This window comes from Falco naumanni, chromosome 13, assembly GCF_017639655.2.
Source record: "Falco naumanni isolate bFalNau1 chromosome 13, bFalNau1.pat, whole genome shotgun sequence".
Classification (NCBI taxonomy): domain Eukaryota; kingdom Metazoa; phylum Chordata; class Aves; order Falconiformes; family Falconidae; genus Falco; species Falco naumanni.
In genome coordinates this window covers 5437588-5456836 of record NC_054066.1, presented here as the reverse complement: position 1 = coordinate 5456836, position 19249 = coordinate 5437588, and the positions used below count along the sequence as shown (strand labels likewise).

At 42.9% G+C, this 19249-nt stretch overlaps 1 protein-coding gene across 3 annotated transcripts in view; it reads left to right on the top strand.

Annotated features, from left to right (window-relative positions):
- ARHGEF4 (Rho guanine nucleotide exchange factor 4) overlaps positions 1-19249 on the top strand; it is a 228225-nt gene that overhangs the window by 39058 nt on the left and 169918 nt on the right. Inside the window, exon 1 of one of the 3 annotated variants that reach the window (XM_040613913.1) lies at positions 10036-10281. The exons of the other annotated variants lie outside the window; for them this stretch is intronic. Within the exon in view, the coding sequence (XP_040469847.1) occupies positions 10243-10281 (39 nt within the window). The 5' untranslated portion in view covers positions 10036-10242. Of the gene's footprint in view, positions 1-10035; positions 10282-19249 lie in introns of those variants that run through there. 3 annotated transcript variants of the gene reach the window in all.

The window sequence follows — 19249 nt, the reverse complement described above, 5'->3', positions numbered from 1 at the left end:
GCAGCAGGTAGGAAGCAGGCCTTTCCTGAACTCGTGGGGATTCCTGAGTAAAGCCTTGTCTGTCATCAGAGAGCATGACCTGCATGAGAAAGGAGTGATTACCCGTAACTCGTGCTACCTCTGGAAAGCTGCACACCCTCAACCTTCAAAGGTATGGAGAACTGTGAAGTATCACAAGACTTTGCAGGACTTCTATTAGTTCTTGCTGGCTGTTTGAACTGGGACTATGTGAAGAACTTCAATATACTTTGGAAAACATTTCTGTTCCTTACTGTTTCCCAGAGTGGAGAAAGGCCGAAAGCTAAAATTAGGAGGGTAACTAGATCAAAGCTGTACTTTGCTGCTTATAGTATGGAGACCAGGCTAATGGTCTTTGCTTCTGGGCAGAAGTTGGCAACTATATGTGTCTCTGTTCCTTCCACAGGGATAGCTGGCCCACAGCAACAACTTGTAGCTTGTTTTGATTTGTACATGTCCTGGATTTTCTTAGCCTCCTTGAAAACTAGACCTGTGTAGAACCAGATCAAGATCCCCAGGCTGTGCCTTTTGCAGACCATTCAAAGGACCTGTATGCATTGCAGCTGCAATAGAGATTGGCTATATATGGTAGCTTTATCATACCTGGAATAAATAACAGCTTATTTAAAAGGAAGTGCAGCTGCCTGATATCATTCAGAGTTTCCCAGTGGACTTGTACGGGTTGTGCTGAAATGCATGTACTCTCATCTCTATCATTATTGCAACACCAGCGTAGCCAGGTAAACAGTGCAAGTCTACTGGCATATAAAGCAGACCAGTACTATAAAGACTGAGCAGAGGCCTGAGATTTGATTTGGTTGATACTGATTTGGTAACAGATCTGCTCAGTTTTTTAAAGATTCTGATCAGTGTCTAAGGTTGAATTGTTAGGTATTAGCTTAATAGATACAAGCTGCAGAGTCAGCACAATCCTTGGAACACAAATATATGACAGTGACTTAGAACAGCTCAAAGATAAATAGCATGAGGTTTTGGTGCCTGTGCCAGATATCCCAACAGATGGTGTAGTGCAGTATCAGTTCTGCAGCTGTAACTTGTCCAGTTTAACCCACTAACAGACCTTTATTTTTGTTTCATTAATTTACTCTTGCATACAGAACTGAGGAAATGATGGCTACAGGAGCAAGCTAGGCTACTAGCTTGTGAACTTCACCTTCCCTTCTTGCTGCATATTGTCGTTCAAGCCTGCAGCAGATTATCTTCTTCCAGCTGCAGTCTTCCTTTCTCAGTCATTTGCACTGAACACAGTGCGTTATAGTTCTGTGACGTGAACTGGTGAGGGTTGCTTGAGACTGTTCTCCTGCCTGACGAGGTCAGGATTCTAATACTCGAGTTAATGTGATTTGGGGGGCTTTTGACACCTGCTTGTGGAGGTGTTGCTGTTTGCCATCTGTGCTTCGACTCAAATACCAGGTGATTACTTGCATAACCACTGGTAGTATGTTGCCAGAAGGAGTTAATGCTAGTAACTGTGTCTTTAACTCTTGCCAGGTGCCATGCCATGCTAAGAAAGAGATGCATACTTTCTTATTTTTATCTGATACTTTCTCACCTGTATTGAACTATTTGTGCCTGGGGAGTGGGTTTTCCAGTGGTGGGTAAATACCAGTGCCAACCAACAAGTATGCAGCTAAGAGGTGGGGTGTGCCCAGTCCTCAGATATCCAGCTAGTTCTGTAGAAGGGTGGAAACTGGAAGCAGGGGGTTTGAACATGTCACTTGGGTTCTCTGTCAATAGGACAACCTGTTGAGTTCTTGCCTATAAAGCAAACTGATTGTAAGATAAGATTTTAAAGATATTTGTGAAAAAACAGCCTACTCAAAAGAGCGAAATCTAACATGGAGAAGTGAAAACTGTAAAGTCCAGGAAAGCATATAGATGATACAACACTGCAGAAAAAACACATGTAAGAGGGCAGAGACAGTGAATGGGTGTTGAAGATAGTATAGGAAATGTATGCCGTGATTTCCTGGAAGAAGGAACGAGATCAACGAGGCTGGAAGCAGGAAAGCAAGTTAGTCATCGTTCTGTATTAAAGGAATACAGAGGAATATTGTTTCTTATATCTGTGTACACAGCACTTTGGACTGTGTGCTTACAGTCTCAAAGGCTTGATCTGCATTTAATATTTTCCAGTGTAAAGTGTAGCAGTATATGACAATAATGGCATACTTTGCCTATTGCTATACAATCTATTGTGTATTGTATAGCTATTTTCTATGTATGCAGAATCTAATTACTTGTGCTACAAGTGAAAGCATACTATTGCTAACAACACCTTAGTTGAAAACATGTTGGTTAACAAGAACCGCATTTATATGTTAATCAAAGGAATAATTGTACCAAGAGTACAAGTACTTTGGTTTTTTTTCTCAGTTTTGAAGTAGTTCTTGACTGAAGAACTGGCCCCATCTCAAATGACTAACCTCATGATGTCACCTGCTTGGGAAGAAAGCTCTAGACATTCTCACCCCCCAGTGATCAGCTGTGGGATCTCATCAGAGAGGGACACCGAAGTCTGTGGGAATTTCTCTGTTGTGTGTGCATTGTCTATTCCTGGAATGCTTTCCAAAGAGCTTTTCCTACACACAAACCTCTCCATAAAGTACTGTGCCTCTGCCACACACATTAAACTTTCTGGATTAGAAATCTGAATGTCATGAGCCCTTGAAATAGTATCATTGTCCTAACCAGATTCTATCACCTAATTAAAGACTATTGTCTTATTCCCTGTCTTAATGGATCTCCCCAGAGGCCTGCTTTGGTTGGTTCCAGAAGAGTCAGGCCCTCAAAGTAGGACAAGGACTCTGACCTGAAGGTGATATTTTAATATCCTTGATATTGGCTTTTTTATTTTGTCTTTCATCAGGTTGATAATACCTAGTGCTGGTTTATGTCACTTTCTGTCCATGCACCTAATGGTTTAACACTGTAGCATTAGCACTTCGGGTATCACTGCATCTCAGCTTACCGTAGGTGTCAGCATTTTCTCGGTACTTGGGGCTGATTGAAAGACATAAAAATGGATTTTATGTCCAGTATATGGTACATTGAGAGTGATGGCTTGGATTCTCATTTTGCACCACAGTACTATTTCCAACTAGGCAGAGGTTTTAATGGCAGAGTTGCATCTGAGATAATGGTTATAACTTTGAGACAGTTGTCATGAGTTTCTGAATAACTTTAAGAATAAAAATAGTTGAACTCTGCTTCATTATGCCCTGTCATTTTCATTACCTGCATGTGGTAGCAGCCTTCTGCCATCCACCTCCCACGGAGATTGTAGAGAACAGTAGATCGAGAAGCCAGTCATTCTGCTTCTAACTGGCTTACTACTAGCAGGACTTCTGTACAAGCACAGGAAAAAAATTGCAGAAGCCTACTTCTGCACTGCATTGAAGTTTCCATTTTTCTGGGGTTTACTGAGCATATTTGAGGGCAGAGTTTAGTTTGGGACCTCAGTACTCCCATTCTGGCCTTTCTCTGGACCCAGTAAATTCTTTCTAGAAATGCTGTTTGGAATACATTTTGCTGGCTTTATTAGGGTCAGAGGCAACTATTACACACTTGTTTTTTAGCTTTTTACTGCAGGGGATTTTTAAATGAACATGAATAAGATATTTTCTAAACCCACAGCAAGAGCTTCCTGTTGGAGTAGGCTACCAGGCATCTAATTCTGTGTCACTTGTGCTTCTAGTTGTATTGGGTTTGTGTGGCAAGGTTTTGGTATGAGGGAGGGCTACAGAGGTGGCCTCTGTGAGAAGTTGCTGGAAGCTTCCCCTGTGACCAACAGAGCCAATGCCAGCCGGCTGCAAGACAGTTCTGCCACTGGCCAAGGCTGAGCCAATTAGTGACATTGGTAGAGCCTCCTTGATAACATATTTAAGGGGGGGGGGGGGGGGGGGAACCCTGTGCAACAAATTGCAGCTGAAGAGAGGAGTGAGACTATGTGAGAGCAACAGCCCTGCAGACCCCCATGTCAGAGCAGGAGGGCAGGAGGTGCTCCAGGTGCCAGAGCAGAGGTTCCCCTGCAGCCTGTGGTGAAGCCCATGGTGAGGCAGGCTGTCCCCTCTGCAGCCTGTGGAGGTTAACGGGGGAGCAGGTATCCCCCTGCAGCCCATGGAGGACCTTGTGCCTGAAGGAGGCTGTGATCCCATGGGAAGCCCATGCCGGTGCAGGCTTCTTGCAGGACCAGTGGCTCCATGGATAGAGATGCCTACACAAGAGCAGGTTTGCTGGCAGGACTCGTGACCCCTTGGGGGACCCAGGCTGGAACAGTCTGTTCCTAAGGTCTGCACCCTGTGGGAGGGACCCACACTGGAGCAGTTCATGAAAAACTGCAGCCCATGGGAAGGACTCGCACTGGAGAAGTCCATGGAGAACTGTCTCCCATGGGAGGGTCCCACGCTGGAGCAGGGGAAGAGTGTGAGGAGTCCTCCTACAACAGAAGAAGGAGCGGTGGAGACATGTAATGAACTGACTATAACCACTGTTCCCTCGTCCCTCTGTGCTGCTGCAGGGGAGGAGGTAGAGAAATTTGGAGTGAAGTTAAGCCTGGGAAAAAGGGAGGGGTGGGGGAAAAGTATTTTTTAGGTTTTGGTTTTATTTCTTATTATCCTACTCTGATTCAAATGGGAATAAATTAAAGTAATTTCCCCAGGCTAAGTCTCTTTTGCCTGTGATGGTAAATTGCTGAGTGATCTCCCTGTCCTTATCTTGACCCATGAGCTTTTCTGTTATATTTTCTGTCCCCTGTCTGGTTGAGGAGGGGAGTGATGGAGCAGCTTTGGTGGACACCTGGCATCCAGCCAGGGTCAATCCACCACACTAGTTTAGAAGAGAACTTTGGCGATCTAATCAGCTCTGAATTAATTTTGCAAGATTCATAGCAAGGCTGCTGTGTTTCACAGTCCGGGGTCAATCTTGAGTGGACGTGTCAAACTGCAGTAAAAATATCTTTATCTGCCTGTGGGTAGGGGAAGTGTCTGAGGAAGTCACTGAGTAAGAAGTGACAGCAGTGGCATTTCTTCTCCTTGTGGCAGTACCAGCAAGTCCCCATACATACTTTGACAGAAATCAGTGCTGGTGCCATTATTGACCAAATTCCTTGTAAGTTTGATCCATGGCTTTTGCTACTCAGATTTTGTTTATTATGTTTCTTTAGGAGCTCATATTTAAAACCAGCTTGTAAACTGTCCTGTCATGTAGGGCATAGCCTGAGAAGTTCTAACTTAGTTGCTGTTTACTGATGTCTGGAAGCAATGGGATTTTGCTGGGCAATGGTGGACAGTGTTGGTGCATGGAGACCTCTGGCTTAGCAGCACAAATGTTTACCCAGCTGAGAGCCGAGGCTGTGGTAAAGCTCAGAAATACCTATCTCAGCTCCCAAAGGTAGAGTTTCCCATTATACGCCCAGAATCTCCTACCTTCTATGAAGACAGAAAATTTAAATATTTTGATTACAGGAGGGAAATTCAGAAAGATTTGAAGAGTACTTGAACGAACATGTTGGGCTGCATCAAGAGGTGTATTTTTATGATAATGGTAATCAAATGAACTGCCTAAGGGCAAATAAGCAATTACACTGGAGATGAAAGTGTCTGACATGATCATTCAGAAATTACAATACCTGTTTTGTCACTTAAGTCATCATGCTCAGGCTGTTAGTGATGGCTGCCTGCAGTATGTCCCTTACTGCCCAGGTCAGGGTGACAGCTTAAAAGTCTTCATTGTTGGAGCTTTTTGTTTCAAACTATGAGAGCCTGGGGATATAAATTAAGGTTCTGCTGAGCCATATTCAATGCCTTTTCTGATAGAGGATGGTTATGTCTTTACTGACATGAAAAAATGAAGTCTCTGGGCTTCATACTCTAAGGGGAAGACAATATTGGGCAAAATTGTTGTTCCTTGGAGGAATCTTACAGAAGCATATGATACTCTCAGAAGGGGCAGAAAGGCAACCTTTGACCTTTGCAGCCATAAAGCTGGAATGACATCAACATGTATTCTAACGTTTAGTTGGTTTGAAAGCCAACATGATGAAATCTATATAATACCCAATTACGTTAAACTAACCCAAGAGAATGCTACATGAAGTAGTCAAAGAATTGAAATCATGGGAAGAAAAGCCTTCCACCAGTACAGTAGTGGAGTTCCAGTGCCAATTGTTTGCTTTTAGAAAATCCTAGTATCAGTGCTCTGCAAGGTTTTGGTACCTAACTTTAAACAGATGCTTTGGTCCAGTCACTCCATAGTGCCTAATCTGCTGAAGGCCATGTCAGTTTAAACGGTATTTTTTTTACTGTGGTGGCAAAAGGCAAAATGGATATTTTGTTCTATGAGTCAGTGACAGTTTCCAGCTGCTGTTCTTTAAAAAGCAGAAAAGACTTGTAGATTTGTATAGTGGACCAGTAGGAAAAGTGCCAACAGTGGATGGCCCTGGACACTTCAGGGATAACAGCTCTATGCCTGTACCAAAGATGATAAATCCTCATTGACCAAATGAAACCTCAGAATCATATGCTGAAAAAATGTTCACCACAGTTTTGCAAGTGAAATTTCTGTTAACTGATAAACTCACTCTGAAAATGGACTTGGTAATAGTAAACTCCTGGGAATCCGTTGTTTGCTTTTAAGGGGAGGGGGGAAAACTGTGAAAGGTTAGCTATGAAGAAACCCCAGTCTGCTGGCAGTAGGCTGATGTTCTAGATGCAAAATTTTGGGCATCAGAAAGCTTTTAATAGATTTGCTAATCAAAGTTACTGTCAGAGACTTCTTTATTAGATGTAAGGTAAAGGGGGGAGATCTTTTAGATGTTTGCACATATCATAAGACAAATTAATTCAGGTTACAGATTCTCTTTAATGCCATTAGGTCTGTTTGTAGTTGTACTCTGTGGTGGGTTGATGTTGGCTGGCTGCCAGACGCCCACCCAGTTGCTCTCTCACTCCCCCCCCTCAAGAGAACCGGGAGAAAATAAGATGAAAAAGCTCATGGATTGAGGAAGACACTTACCAATTACTGTTATGGGCAAAACAGATGTAATTTTAGAAAAATTAATGGGCAAAACAGATGCAATTTTAGAAAAATTAATCTATTACCTATGAGAAACAAAGACAACAGCTGAAATGCCTTCCCTCCACTTCTCCTCTTTTCCCCCCAGGGTCGAAGTTCACTCCTTCATTCCCAATGCCTCCACCTCTCCCCTGGCTGGTGGAAGGGGATTGAGGGGTTGCAGTCAGCCAGCAACAGTCCCTCTCTGCTCTTCCTTCCTCCTCACACTCCTCCTCCCTGCTCCCGTGTGGGTCCTTCCCACAGGCTGCGGTTCCTTTAGGACAAACCTGCTGCAGCGTGGGCTCCCCTGGGACTGCAGGGGAGCCTGCCCAGGCCCTGGTGACACCTCCTGCTGTGACCCTGCTGCCCACAGGGCTGGCTCTCACACCTTGTCCCTCACCCCTTGCTGTTGGGTGGCCTTTGGCCCTTTCTTAAGCACTCTGTCATGGGGGTCCTCCAGCTCCTCTGAGAGACCCAGCCATGCCCTGCCCTGGGACCACTGGAACCTGCTGTGCCTGGTACGGGGTAGCCCCAGCTGCTCCTCATCGAGAAGGTGCAGCCCTGCAGCCAGCTGCCATGCACAGGCACCTGATACAACCTGTGTTTTTCAGGAATGTAAAAGGGCTTATGTAGCTCTGTAATCATATGTTATGATGCATACTCACAAAGGCTTGATTTCTAGAAAGTTTCTTGTAAATTTTACAAAGTTTTGGACAGCAGAGCTCCATTAATAGTAGTGTTGTCTTTAAGGAATTGCAGGATTACAGGAATAGTCTGCAATTTGCCCATCCTATGTGGTGAAGTAAAACAGTCCAAGAAATGTACCAATCTGAAGAAAAGATCTCAGCTGATTTACAGAAAAGGAACATCCTTATTTCCAGCCCACAAACAAGTAAAGCAGGGAAGAACAGCATGAGTGATAGGCAATTGAGCTTTAACCTTCATTTCAGAAAAGATAAGCAACTGAAAGGGGAGTCGGTTTCTTAGGGCAATCCCCTGGCTAGCAGCAATGACCTGCTTCTGGCATGTTGTTCACAACACAGGCACTTCTGTAGATATTAGAAATACTGGTAGATAAAAATCGGGCAGCAAAAATCTGGCTTTTCATATGCATAGATTGATTCTTATTAAAACCCCCTTAATTCATATGTGAATAAATCTTTATCTTCCTTTTCACTTGTGAAAGATAAATACCAAGGCACCTCAGAGCTGGAGTCACCTTAGTGGGCATTTCCTTCTGCCCAAAGAGTCTGAAGTCAGGGCCTGGGCAAAGAATGCTTCAGCTGAACCTTGCGTCCATTGAGTCAGTACCAGGAGAGGCATGGAGGAAGTATAAGTCTACCTGCAATTTCTTGAATAACTGGGGTTTAAAGGAATTACAGTAATTTCAGGATAAATCATGAAAAGTAATCCTTCAAAATAATTTAAACTTAAGAATTAACAAATAAAAGCATTGAAAACTCTTGAGCCAGGCCCTTTTGCCTCTAAGGAGATTTTTTTAAAACTAATATTGCATTTTGAAATTTTTTGAGACTTTTTAGAATTTTTATTTGCAATTTTCATCCCAAATTGTAGGCCAAGTTTACTTAAAATGATTGCTGGATGTGTATAATATTGACACATGTATGTCTTTTAGAACTAAGATTTAAAGGAAAAATCTTCTGTATGTCTTTTATCCATGAAATCATGCAGCAGCATTGTCCTTTGGCAAGTCAAACCACAGGTTATATTGCATTTGCACCTTATGTTGCAATTTAGAAATTACTGGCCTGGTTTCTAACAAGTTAGGTGTGCCCTTCCCTATGGCAGTATTATGCTTAACATATGCAGTTCCCACAATGGCAGAAAAAATGTGTACATGGTAAAATATGGCTTCCTGCTCTGAAGTATTTGATTTGTGCATAAATGTCTTATTTACATGTACTACCAGAACAATAATATTTCTAATTGAAATAGACTAACAGGAAGAATAGCTGCTGGAAGTTGTAGAGGGTTTGTAGTGTTGCAAATCCAGGGCAACTGGGGGATGTGCTTACTGGAGGGGGTGTTGCTGCCAAGATCCCAATTGCACTGAGCAGGTAAAAGACTATGTTTTAGGTTAGAGCTGGTGATAGTCTTGGGCGAGTGCTGGAGCAGCAATCATTGTGGGGGATTGTGTCCCTCCTTCCACCTTGCTGTGCTGGGTGCACTGCACATCTCTCTGTCTTTCTCCCCTGCGTCCAGCAGCATGGAGCATCGGAAGCTACTCTGGAGCACCTCCCTAAAACACCTTTTCCTGGTGTAAAGATTTTAAGAGTGTGTGGTTTGAATAGTTCAAATATAAGCTGAATTTAGATTAAAAAATAAATGAAAGCATGCAGTATCAGGCTGTGCCTGACAGTTGCTGTAATGCAGAGTGATCCCTCTCTGAGAACTTGCTTGCACTCAGTAGTTGTCTTTAATTCTAAGTGCACTGTGAGCAGACTACCTGTAACTCTCAGTCCTGGCTGCTAAATGTTGATAGATTCTTTGCAGTGTGGCATAAGTTGCACCTCTGTGTTACTGAGCGTTACTGAAGCACAGATAATCTTTAAGGGACTTCAATGTCAAGTGAGAAAAAAGAAGAAACTGAAATTGCGTTTAGTCTTCTGCACTTCAAAAGACTTGTTATAAAATTTTACCTTACATTTAGAGATAGCAACTAGAAAGCTCATACTGTGGGAGCCTTTGCTTTTAAACGCTGCAGCAAGCATAATACACACTGATTGAACTTGCAGTTGGCAAAAGCAAAAGCTGGGGGGGATGTAAGAGAACATGTGTTGTCCTTTGTAGTTCCAGTTCTTTTAGAAGCACTCACAAATAGCTTTAGTTTCTTTAGCAAATACAATGGCATCATTCTGGGCATGCCTAGTAGAAGTGTTCTGGGGCTAGTAAACTGTGAACAAACCTGTTTGCATTGCTGTACTGTAGAGCGCAGCACAGATAAGCCCTAATTGTTATGCAACTCCTTAGCATAAGCTCCTGGCATGGCTCATATGCTTCCCTTGTACTAAGACCGTCCAAAATAGCAACAAGAAAGCATGTAACTAAAGACACAGCAGGAGTGTAGGAATTCACCCAGGCCTTGGATGTTCTAAAGATTGAACAATTCCTCATTTCAAACCTTCCAAAATGCTAAGCATAATGTATTTTCTTCGGAGCTTCTTCAAGGTAAGCAATTTCAAACTTTTCCTGAGTGTGGGAGCTTGTTTGGTTTAATTCTGTTTTGACAAGAGAGAAACTTAGATTTGAAGTCTGTACAGGAATGTAGAAAGTAGTTTTCTTGAGAACTGATGCCCAGTAAGTAAGTGCACTCACCATGTTTGCAATTTGCTTTGCTATGTTAATATTTGATTTGTAGAAAGTGGTTATTTTCTGCTACAGTATAAAGGAAACACTTGTGGATTTACATTGAAAGATCCTTATATGATGAAAACTATAAAATTTGTGGTGTAACCCACATCCATCAACAGGGAGTTATTAACAGAAAGATGCCTGTTGTGAGACAAAACCAAATTACAACTACTTTTTTTATGTTTTTCTGAAGTGTTTGTTCTATTTTAAACATACCAAATTGAGCAATTGAACTCTACCATCATTGAAAACATTTTAGATACTAAATAAATTATAAAATATTGCCAATAAGTATAAGTTTATATTTCATATTATTAAAACAACCACACTAAAAATCTAATCTTCAGTGATGTGTATGCAACTTTCTGGGGGCAGTTTCATTTTCTGTGAATCTAATAAATTCCACAGTTTTATGACTGAGGTCCTGCTGCTGTCTGCTGTTGGGCTGAAATAGCTGTTTAAAATCTGAGTCCCAGCTGTGGCTTTCACCTTGCTCAGGGTGACGGCGCATGTTGCAACTGGAGCGTGTGCTGCAGGTTTCGTTAGAAGCGTGCACTGTGAAATGTGTAGATGATTTGGAGCAGTGTGGGTCAAAGGAAATGGAAGTTTAATCAGATTAGTGAATATTGGATTATTCTGTGATCTAAAATGTTAGAATTTAAAATGCAATAGAGAATTATGCTAACTTAGAATAAAAGTACTTAAGGAATAGAATAACTATAATCAGCTGAATTCCAGCTTCCCATTATGTTGTCACTTACACATTTGCATGCCAAACTGCTTCTTGGTAAAGTATGCTGCAGGATTGCAGCTGTAATGTAAAGTCAGCGGTACATTTGATTTTACAGCTCCGTGGAGACCAACAGCTGCTTAAAATAAATGTGAGAAAAGGTTTGATTCTGGTCTTAACACATGTAGTTACAGTTAGCACCTGCAGCCACCCGACGGTTCATAGAAAACCAATAGCACTTCTAAGTAGAAGGTGGGCCTCATTTTTGGCAGCCTTCCTTAGAGAGATTGTGTGGAGTTGGTCTTAAAAATGGCCTACATTTGGGTTGAAAATATCTACGTAGCTTTTTCTGAATTACTTTGTTACTCTAAACACTGCATTCTTTGGGAGGTAAAAGCAAGGTATAGGAAAAATACAATAGGAAGCAACAGGAAGGTTTTTCTGCCTTACTGGGATATGGTTATTCACTCATCATACTTGCATTGCTGTTTCATCGCATGATTGGCCTTGACTTTGAAAAATTATAGCGTAAAACATGTTGCTAAAGTGTATGTAAGTACCTTACTTTAAGGTGGGAGAGTATATACTTCTCAGTACGTAAAAGAGGATTTTTTGTTACATTAGGATGATACACCTGCAATAGCATTAAGACACTAGTATTTGAGAAAAACAGGACTGAGTAAATCTGGTAGCTGTTAAGTTGGTGATTACTGGATTCATTCTGAAGATGATCACTGTCGTTTGTACCAGCTTTGTGCCATCGCTGTTGGTTTCAATTTGAGAGATTAGCAAGGGTCAGTTTATGTCTACAAGTTTCATTTTGCACTCATTGTCTTAAATCTAAGATAAGTTGGTCAAACTTTGAAATGGAGGTAAAATTAAGACTATTTTAATTACAGTTTCTTTGTTGTTTTCTGTGAAGTTTTCTTGAAATAGAAAGTTCTTAATTGAAAGCTGACCAAAACACAGTATATCTGGAGCTGTATTTTGCAGGTCCTGTGTACCATGCTGCACTTTGATATTCTTGTGGTTTGGGTCACGCTAGAATGACCTGAATAGCTTGAAATGCAGTCTCAGGTCTTAGCCATGTTTCTCAATAGGATTTTAGCTCCTAAGATCCCCATATCCATGGCTGGGAACTTTACAAGTATCACCCTCACCTGACTGGAAAGAAAAAGTAGCCTGGGTCAAACAGCTAATAAATCTGCCCTCAGCTTTGGGATAAATGCTGCTAATGCTGTGGCAGTTACTGTGGTGCCTCTTGTCCTCCTCTGGAAGTTACATCAGTGCTACTGCTGACAGGAGGAGCAGGAGGAAGTGGCACTAGCATAAACCTGTCCCTGCACCTCTAGGAGGGACCCAGAGTTGGGTGCAGGACCCTGGGGAAGGGTTGGTGGGGAAGAACCTGGGACCCCCCCCCACCTGCCCTGTTTGTTTCTGGCTGCAAGGCTTTTGTAGCACAGAGCTATGAGTTTGCAATACATAACTGTGATGGTATCATGGTTCCTTTCACTGCGTGTTCAAAGTAGACACACAATTGCATGCACATCTGAACTTGGGAAGATGTGTCAGCAGAGGTATCCTGTTATATTTTGATCAATCAAGTTTTTCATCTCCCATAAGAATCCATTTAAAGGCTTAATATGTTTATCTTTGCTTCTGCCAAGTGAAATGGAAAGAAATATTGAGGTTGTTATAAAAATACAACTGCATTGGTTTTAGCTGCTGGTTTTTCCCACTAATTTAAATAATTCTCTAATTAAAATATTCTACATGTCTGTTCACTTAATGTGAAAATATTTGGTTTTCATATAAAATCTGCAGAGATCAAAGTGTAACTCCTTATTAAATGAATAATCATATATATGGTTCAGATGAGCTATAATTAATTTTTGAGGAGTGCAACAGCAAAGTTTATGGAAGTATATTATTATTTTCTTTAATTTCAAAACCAGAAAATGATGATTAATACCGCTGTCTTTATAATGATGGCCACAATAAGAATCATGTTTTTACTTATGGCATGGAGGGTTTCAAAACAAGCAGCCTGTTGCAGTAATTTTCAATTCCTGTCTAGTACCACTGGTACAGTGGTAAACAACGCACGATGCAGATTTGCCACTAATACCTTTAATGCCTCTAAAATAGTACACCTATTGTTCTCTCTGAACCAAAGCTCCAGGCCACTAATACCAGCTAAACAATTCCTGGCCACTTTAAAAGGCCAGTGTATGCCTGAGCAGCGATTGCTGCAGTCACCAGTTGCAGGCAGAGCTTTTGGGAGCCCTGCTGCTGCTGTCACAGGGAACAGCATTGCACAGGTGTAGGACACCTGAAATTTGTTTCAGATTCAGTGTTTGAAGTGTCATACATTTCTCTCTCATTGGCCACAACTTTCATGTAATTCTGCTTAGAGATCTGTGTCATCTGCTTGGTTAGTTTTTGCAGCCCATCCAGCATAGACTTTGGATCTGAACCTAACATTGGTGGTTTTCTCTTTGAACAACATGCCAAGCTTGCATTTGGATGAATCAGAGAAGAGTTTGTTCACCATATATGTTTCATAGAACAGTGTGGGTTGGAAGAGACCTTAAAGATCATCCATTCCCACCCCCCTGCCACGGACAGGGACACCCCCCACTAGTCCAGGCTGCTCCCAGCCCCGTCCAGCCTGGCCTTGGGCACTGCCAGGGATGGGGCACCCACAGCTGCTCTGGGCAGCCTGGGCCATCACCTTGCCGCCCTCACAGGGAAGAATTTCTTCCTCATATCTAATGTCAATGTGCCCTCCTTCAGCTTCCAGCCATTCCCCCTTGCCCTGTCGCTATGTGCCCTTGTCAAAAGCCCCTCCCCAGCTTTCTTGTCGGCCCCTTTAGGTGCTGGGAGGCTGCTACAACGTCTCCCCGGAGCCTTCTCTTCTCCGGGCTGAACAACCCCAACTCTCTCAGCCTGTCTGTAGGAGAGGTGCTCCAGCCTATGATCATCTTCGTGGCCTCCTCTGGACTTGTTCCAGCAGGCCCACGTTCTTCTTCTGCTGGGGCCCCAGAGCTGGACGCAGTGCTGCAGGTGGGGGTCATGAGAGCGGGGCAGAGGGGGAGAATCCCCTCCCTGGACCTGCTGTCGGTCACGCTTCTTGTGATGCAGCCCAGGATGCGGTTGGCTTTCTGGGCTGCGGGCGCACACTGCAGGGTCACGTTGAGCTTCTTGTCCCCCAGCACCCCCAGGTCCTTCTCCTCAGGGCTGCTCTCAATCCATTCTCCGCCCAGCCTATATTTGTGCTTGGGATTGCCCCAGCCCATGTGCAGGACCTTCCACTTGGCCTTACTGAACTTCATAAGTTTTGTATGTGCCCACCTCTCCAGCCTGTGGAAGTCCCTCTGGACGGCATCCCTTCCCTCCAGCGTGTCAACCACACCATATAGCTTGGTGTCATCATCAAACTTGCTGAGGGTGCCCTCGATCCCACTGTCCATGTTGCTGACAAAGATGTTGAACAGCACTGGACCCAGTAAAGACCCCTGAGGAATGCCACTCATCACCAGCTTCCACTTGGACATCGAGCTGTTGACTACAACTCTTTGAGTGCAGCCATCCAGCCAATTCCTTACCCACTGAGTGGCCCATCTGTCAAATCCATGTCTCTTCAGTTTAGAGATAAGGATGTTGTGTAGGACAGTGTCAAGTCCAGGCAGATGACATCAGTTGCTCTTCCCCGATACATCAATACTGTAACCCTGTCATAGAAGGCTACCATATTTGTCAGGCACAACTTGCCCTTAGCAAAGCCATGTTGGCTGTCACCAATCATCACCAATCACCTCCTTACTTTCCATCTATCTTAACATAGTTTCCAGGAGGATCTGCTCCATGATCTTGCTGGGCACTGAAGTGAGACTGACTGGCCTGTAGTTTACTTGGTCTTCTTTATTTCCCTTTTTAAAAGTGGGGATTACATTTTCCCTTTTCCAGTCTGTGGGAACTTCACCAGACTGCCACAACTTCTCAAATATGATGGATAGTGGCTTAGCCACTTCATCTGCCCGTTCCCTCAGGACCTGCAGATACATCTCATCAGGTCCCATGGACTTGTGTGCCTTCAGGTTCCTTAGATGCTCTTGAACCTGATCTCCTACAGCAGGCAGTTCTTCATTCTCCTAGTCCCTGTCTTTGCCTTGTGTGACTTGGGTGTGTGGCTGGAGCATTTGCCAGGGGAGATGGAGGCAAAAAAGTCACGGAGTACCTCAGTCTTCCCCCTATCCCATCTCCTGTTTCCTTCTGGAGAGGGCCCACGTTTTCCCTAGTCTTCCCTTCATCACTGATGTACCTGTAGAAGCTTTTTTTGTGGCCCTTAATATCCCTGGCCAGATTTAATTCTGTCATGGCTTTAAGTTTCCTAACTTGATCTGCGACTGCTTGGACAGTTTTTCTGTATTCTTCCCAGGCTACCTGTCCTTAATTCCCCTGCCCTGTAGGCTTCATTTTTATGTTTTATGTTGTTCAGGAGCTCCTTGTTCATGCAGGCCTCCTGGATTTTTCGCCCAAATTCATCTTTGTTGGGATGCATTGCTGCTGAGGTTGGAGGAGGTGATACTTGAATTTTAATTAGCTTTCTTGCATGCCTCTTCCCTCCAGGGCTCTATCCCATTATATTTTACCAAGCAGATCCTTGAAGAGGCCAAAGTCTGCTCTCCTGAAGTGCAGGGTGGTGATCTTGCTGTGCACCCTCCTTGCTGCCCTAAGGATCTTGAACTCCACCATTTCATGGTCACTTGCAGCCAAGGCTGCCTTTAAGCTTCACATTCCCCACCAGCCCCTCCTTCTTGGTGAGAAAAAGGTCCAGCATGGCACCTCTCCTCATTGGCTCCTCTATCATTTGGAGAAGGAAGTTATCAACACATTCAAAGAACCTTCTGGATTGCCTGTGCCCTGCTGTGTTGTTCTCCCAACAGGTACTGGGGTGGGTGAAGTCCCTCATGAGAATGGGAACTTGTGAATGTGAGGCAGCTCCTATCTGTCTGTAAAGGGCCTCATCTGCTTGGTCTTCCTGGTCGGGTGGCCTGTACCAGACCCCCACTGTAATGTCACCTGTCCCTGCCCCTGCCTTCCCTTTAATCCTGACCCATAAGCTCTCAGTCAGCTCCTCATCCATCCCCAAATGGAGCCCCATGCACTCCAGCTGGTTGCTGACATAGAGGGACACCCTCTCCTCAATTCCCCTGCCTGTCCTTCCTATTCCAACACTCCAGCCATAAGAGCGACCCCACCACATCTCCATGATTCCAGTCAGACTGTAGCCCTGCAGGCATGTGCATGACTTTAACTGCTCTTGTTTATTCGCCATGCTATGTGTGCTTGCACAGAGGCACTTCAGCTGGGCCTCCAATGAACCTTACCGGCTGCAGCACGTGGAATTCCCTTATGCTGCTCTTCAGGTGCTTCCCCACTACCCTGTGATTCCCCTCCAGGCTCTAGGCATCTCTTGCTGTCATTGGCATCAAACTGGTAGGAGGACTGGACAAACAGGGATGGACTGACGTTCCCCTCCCCTGGCAACTTTAGTTTAATCTTGGCAAGCCTTTGGCCAAAGGTGCTCTTCCCCTTCTCTGTCAGACTTGGTATCAATTAAAACACCTCTTGTGTAGTAGTTCTATGTCTTGCATCTGTTTCACTAGATATTCACCTATCCTGAAAGGTTAGCTTCCCCCTTAAACTTTGTGGTTTAGTTCCTTTTTTGTAACCATCGTTCTTTTAGCTGAGCTAATATTTGTTAGTCTCCGTCTTGGCACCTCTAAGATAGCTGTGAAATGAGCACTGAAATAATGTCTGGTTATTCTGCTCTGAGGGTCATCTCCTTTTCCCCTTCTAGTAAAACTATAGTAGAGATTTCTAAAGAAAATTCCAATTTGAGGTGGACCTGTGCCAAACATTTATGTAGAGGCAGTGACCCTACGAAGTGTACATTCCCTTGGAAATTCAGAATGTTGTCCCACTGAAAATGTACCTTGTTAACCTGCAGAAGCATTTGTTGTGTCGTATGCATGTGTAACATTGCTGCTGTATTGGGCTGTGTCTTGAATGCACCATATTTTGCTGAATAATGCCTGTGGATATTGCAGGTTTTACCGAAACCTGAGGTGACTGTAACATGCAGCTGTTTTAGAATTGTGTTTATCAGATGTTCAACATCTAAACTAGACGATGTGGTGTGCTGATGTGATTTTTAAGCATGCTTAAGTGTCAGGCAAGCAGAGACAATATAGATATCATAACAGTGTATTGACATTTGGCACCCTGTGAGTGTGTGGAATTTCAGGTTTCAATCTTCTAGATATCAAGATCACCCTGTACAGTGGGATTTCTGTGCACTGGTGCTGCAGCATTCTAAATAGCAACAAAAAGTATAAAGAACAGTCAAATAGAACATTTCAATGTTGGGTGGGAACTGCTTTCCTGCAAAACTGGCTGAAGAAGACTGTCAGTGTTTAGCTAATGAACTTCTCTTAGCATAAATTAAACCAAGCCAATATTGAACTGGAGCTAAAATGACAACCTTACAATGTCAGCTTAGATCTTACAGGAAAGTCTATAGCAACTCATACTACCAGAGTAACAACTCTGCAAGTAATACCAGAATACACACCTCTTCATTAAAAACTTAGAGGGCTGCTAATGTCTCATTTAATATGCAAACGAACAAATTTGTATGATTGCACATAGACTTGTAAGAACCTCTGGGTTATATATACATGTAGAATGGATATTGTAGTCAATGCTGTGAATATTTGTTATTGCAAAAATATAAACAATTTAACTTGAGTTTTTAAACAGCTTTAAAAACATAGCTATCTTAGGGGCATGAATTCATATAAAATGCGTCTGAAGATCTGGCTTTCAGAGGAACTGAAGTAGCTGTAGACAAATACTTTTCAATTGAGGTGACCACGAACTCTTAATTTTGGCCACAGGAAGTAAAATGCTTTGACTGAAGTGCATTTTCCAAGACAGGGAGTACAGCGGCCGGAGTTAAATTTTCTAATAATAGCTTTGATACTAAGGAAGAATGGAAATTCATATATTTTATTCCTGCGATGGCTTATATCTAAACCCCATGAAGTTTCTTGATACTGAATTAAGCTGCAGATTGGAAATTTCTAATCCCAGACATTTATTTTGTACCTACTTAAACCACAAATGCTGCATAGTGCATGGCAATGGGCAGTCTTCATGGAGAAAGAAATGCTGCAATTTGGGAAAGAACATGATACCGGATGAGAGCCAGGAGCTATCTATTTCTGTATCAAAAGCAAATAAATTGCTTTTAAACTAACTAAGAGTTAGTTCACATATTAGAAGATTAAAGAATTAGCCTGAAATCACTGTTAACTGAAAAATGCAATGATGTTTGGAACATTCATAGCTGTTGCGTCAGTGAAGGTATGCTAGTAAGCAACAAAGTGTTAAATGAACTCTCACTGTTTTTAAGGAGGGAGTGCATTTTGCTTGGAAGAGGCTTAAAGAGATATAAAAGGAAAGGTAGAACTGCTTAGTATGCAAAGTATCTAAATAATTGAAAGACAGAGTCTCTGAAGCGTTAATGAGTCTTTGACAGTAATGGAAACTGGAATTAATGACAGCCAGGTAATTCCTGATTAACCTGCCTGTATGTATGTAAATTAAAAGGGGTGATGACACACAGACACCATCTGAAATATCACTGTGGGAGTTGTCTTCATCTTCAGTACAAGAGTGCTATTATCAATCTAGGAGGCAAATTCTGTGAAGCAGATTCTGCATCCAAATCATTAACATTTGTGATTAATACTTATTTCAGTATATAGTAATGCCTATCGCTTTTAAGGCAGGACAGACTGATCCACCACGACTGACATTGCAGAGGATGTCCACTAAAATACAAGTGTAACAGTGGGTACCATTATAATGCATCCATTGACAGGAATTAACAAACATATCCATTTGCTTAGACATTTACTTGAGAGGAGGTACCACGTGAGATTACATTTAATGGAATCACTTTGACTTCTGGGCCACTTGGAT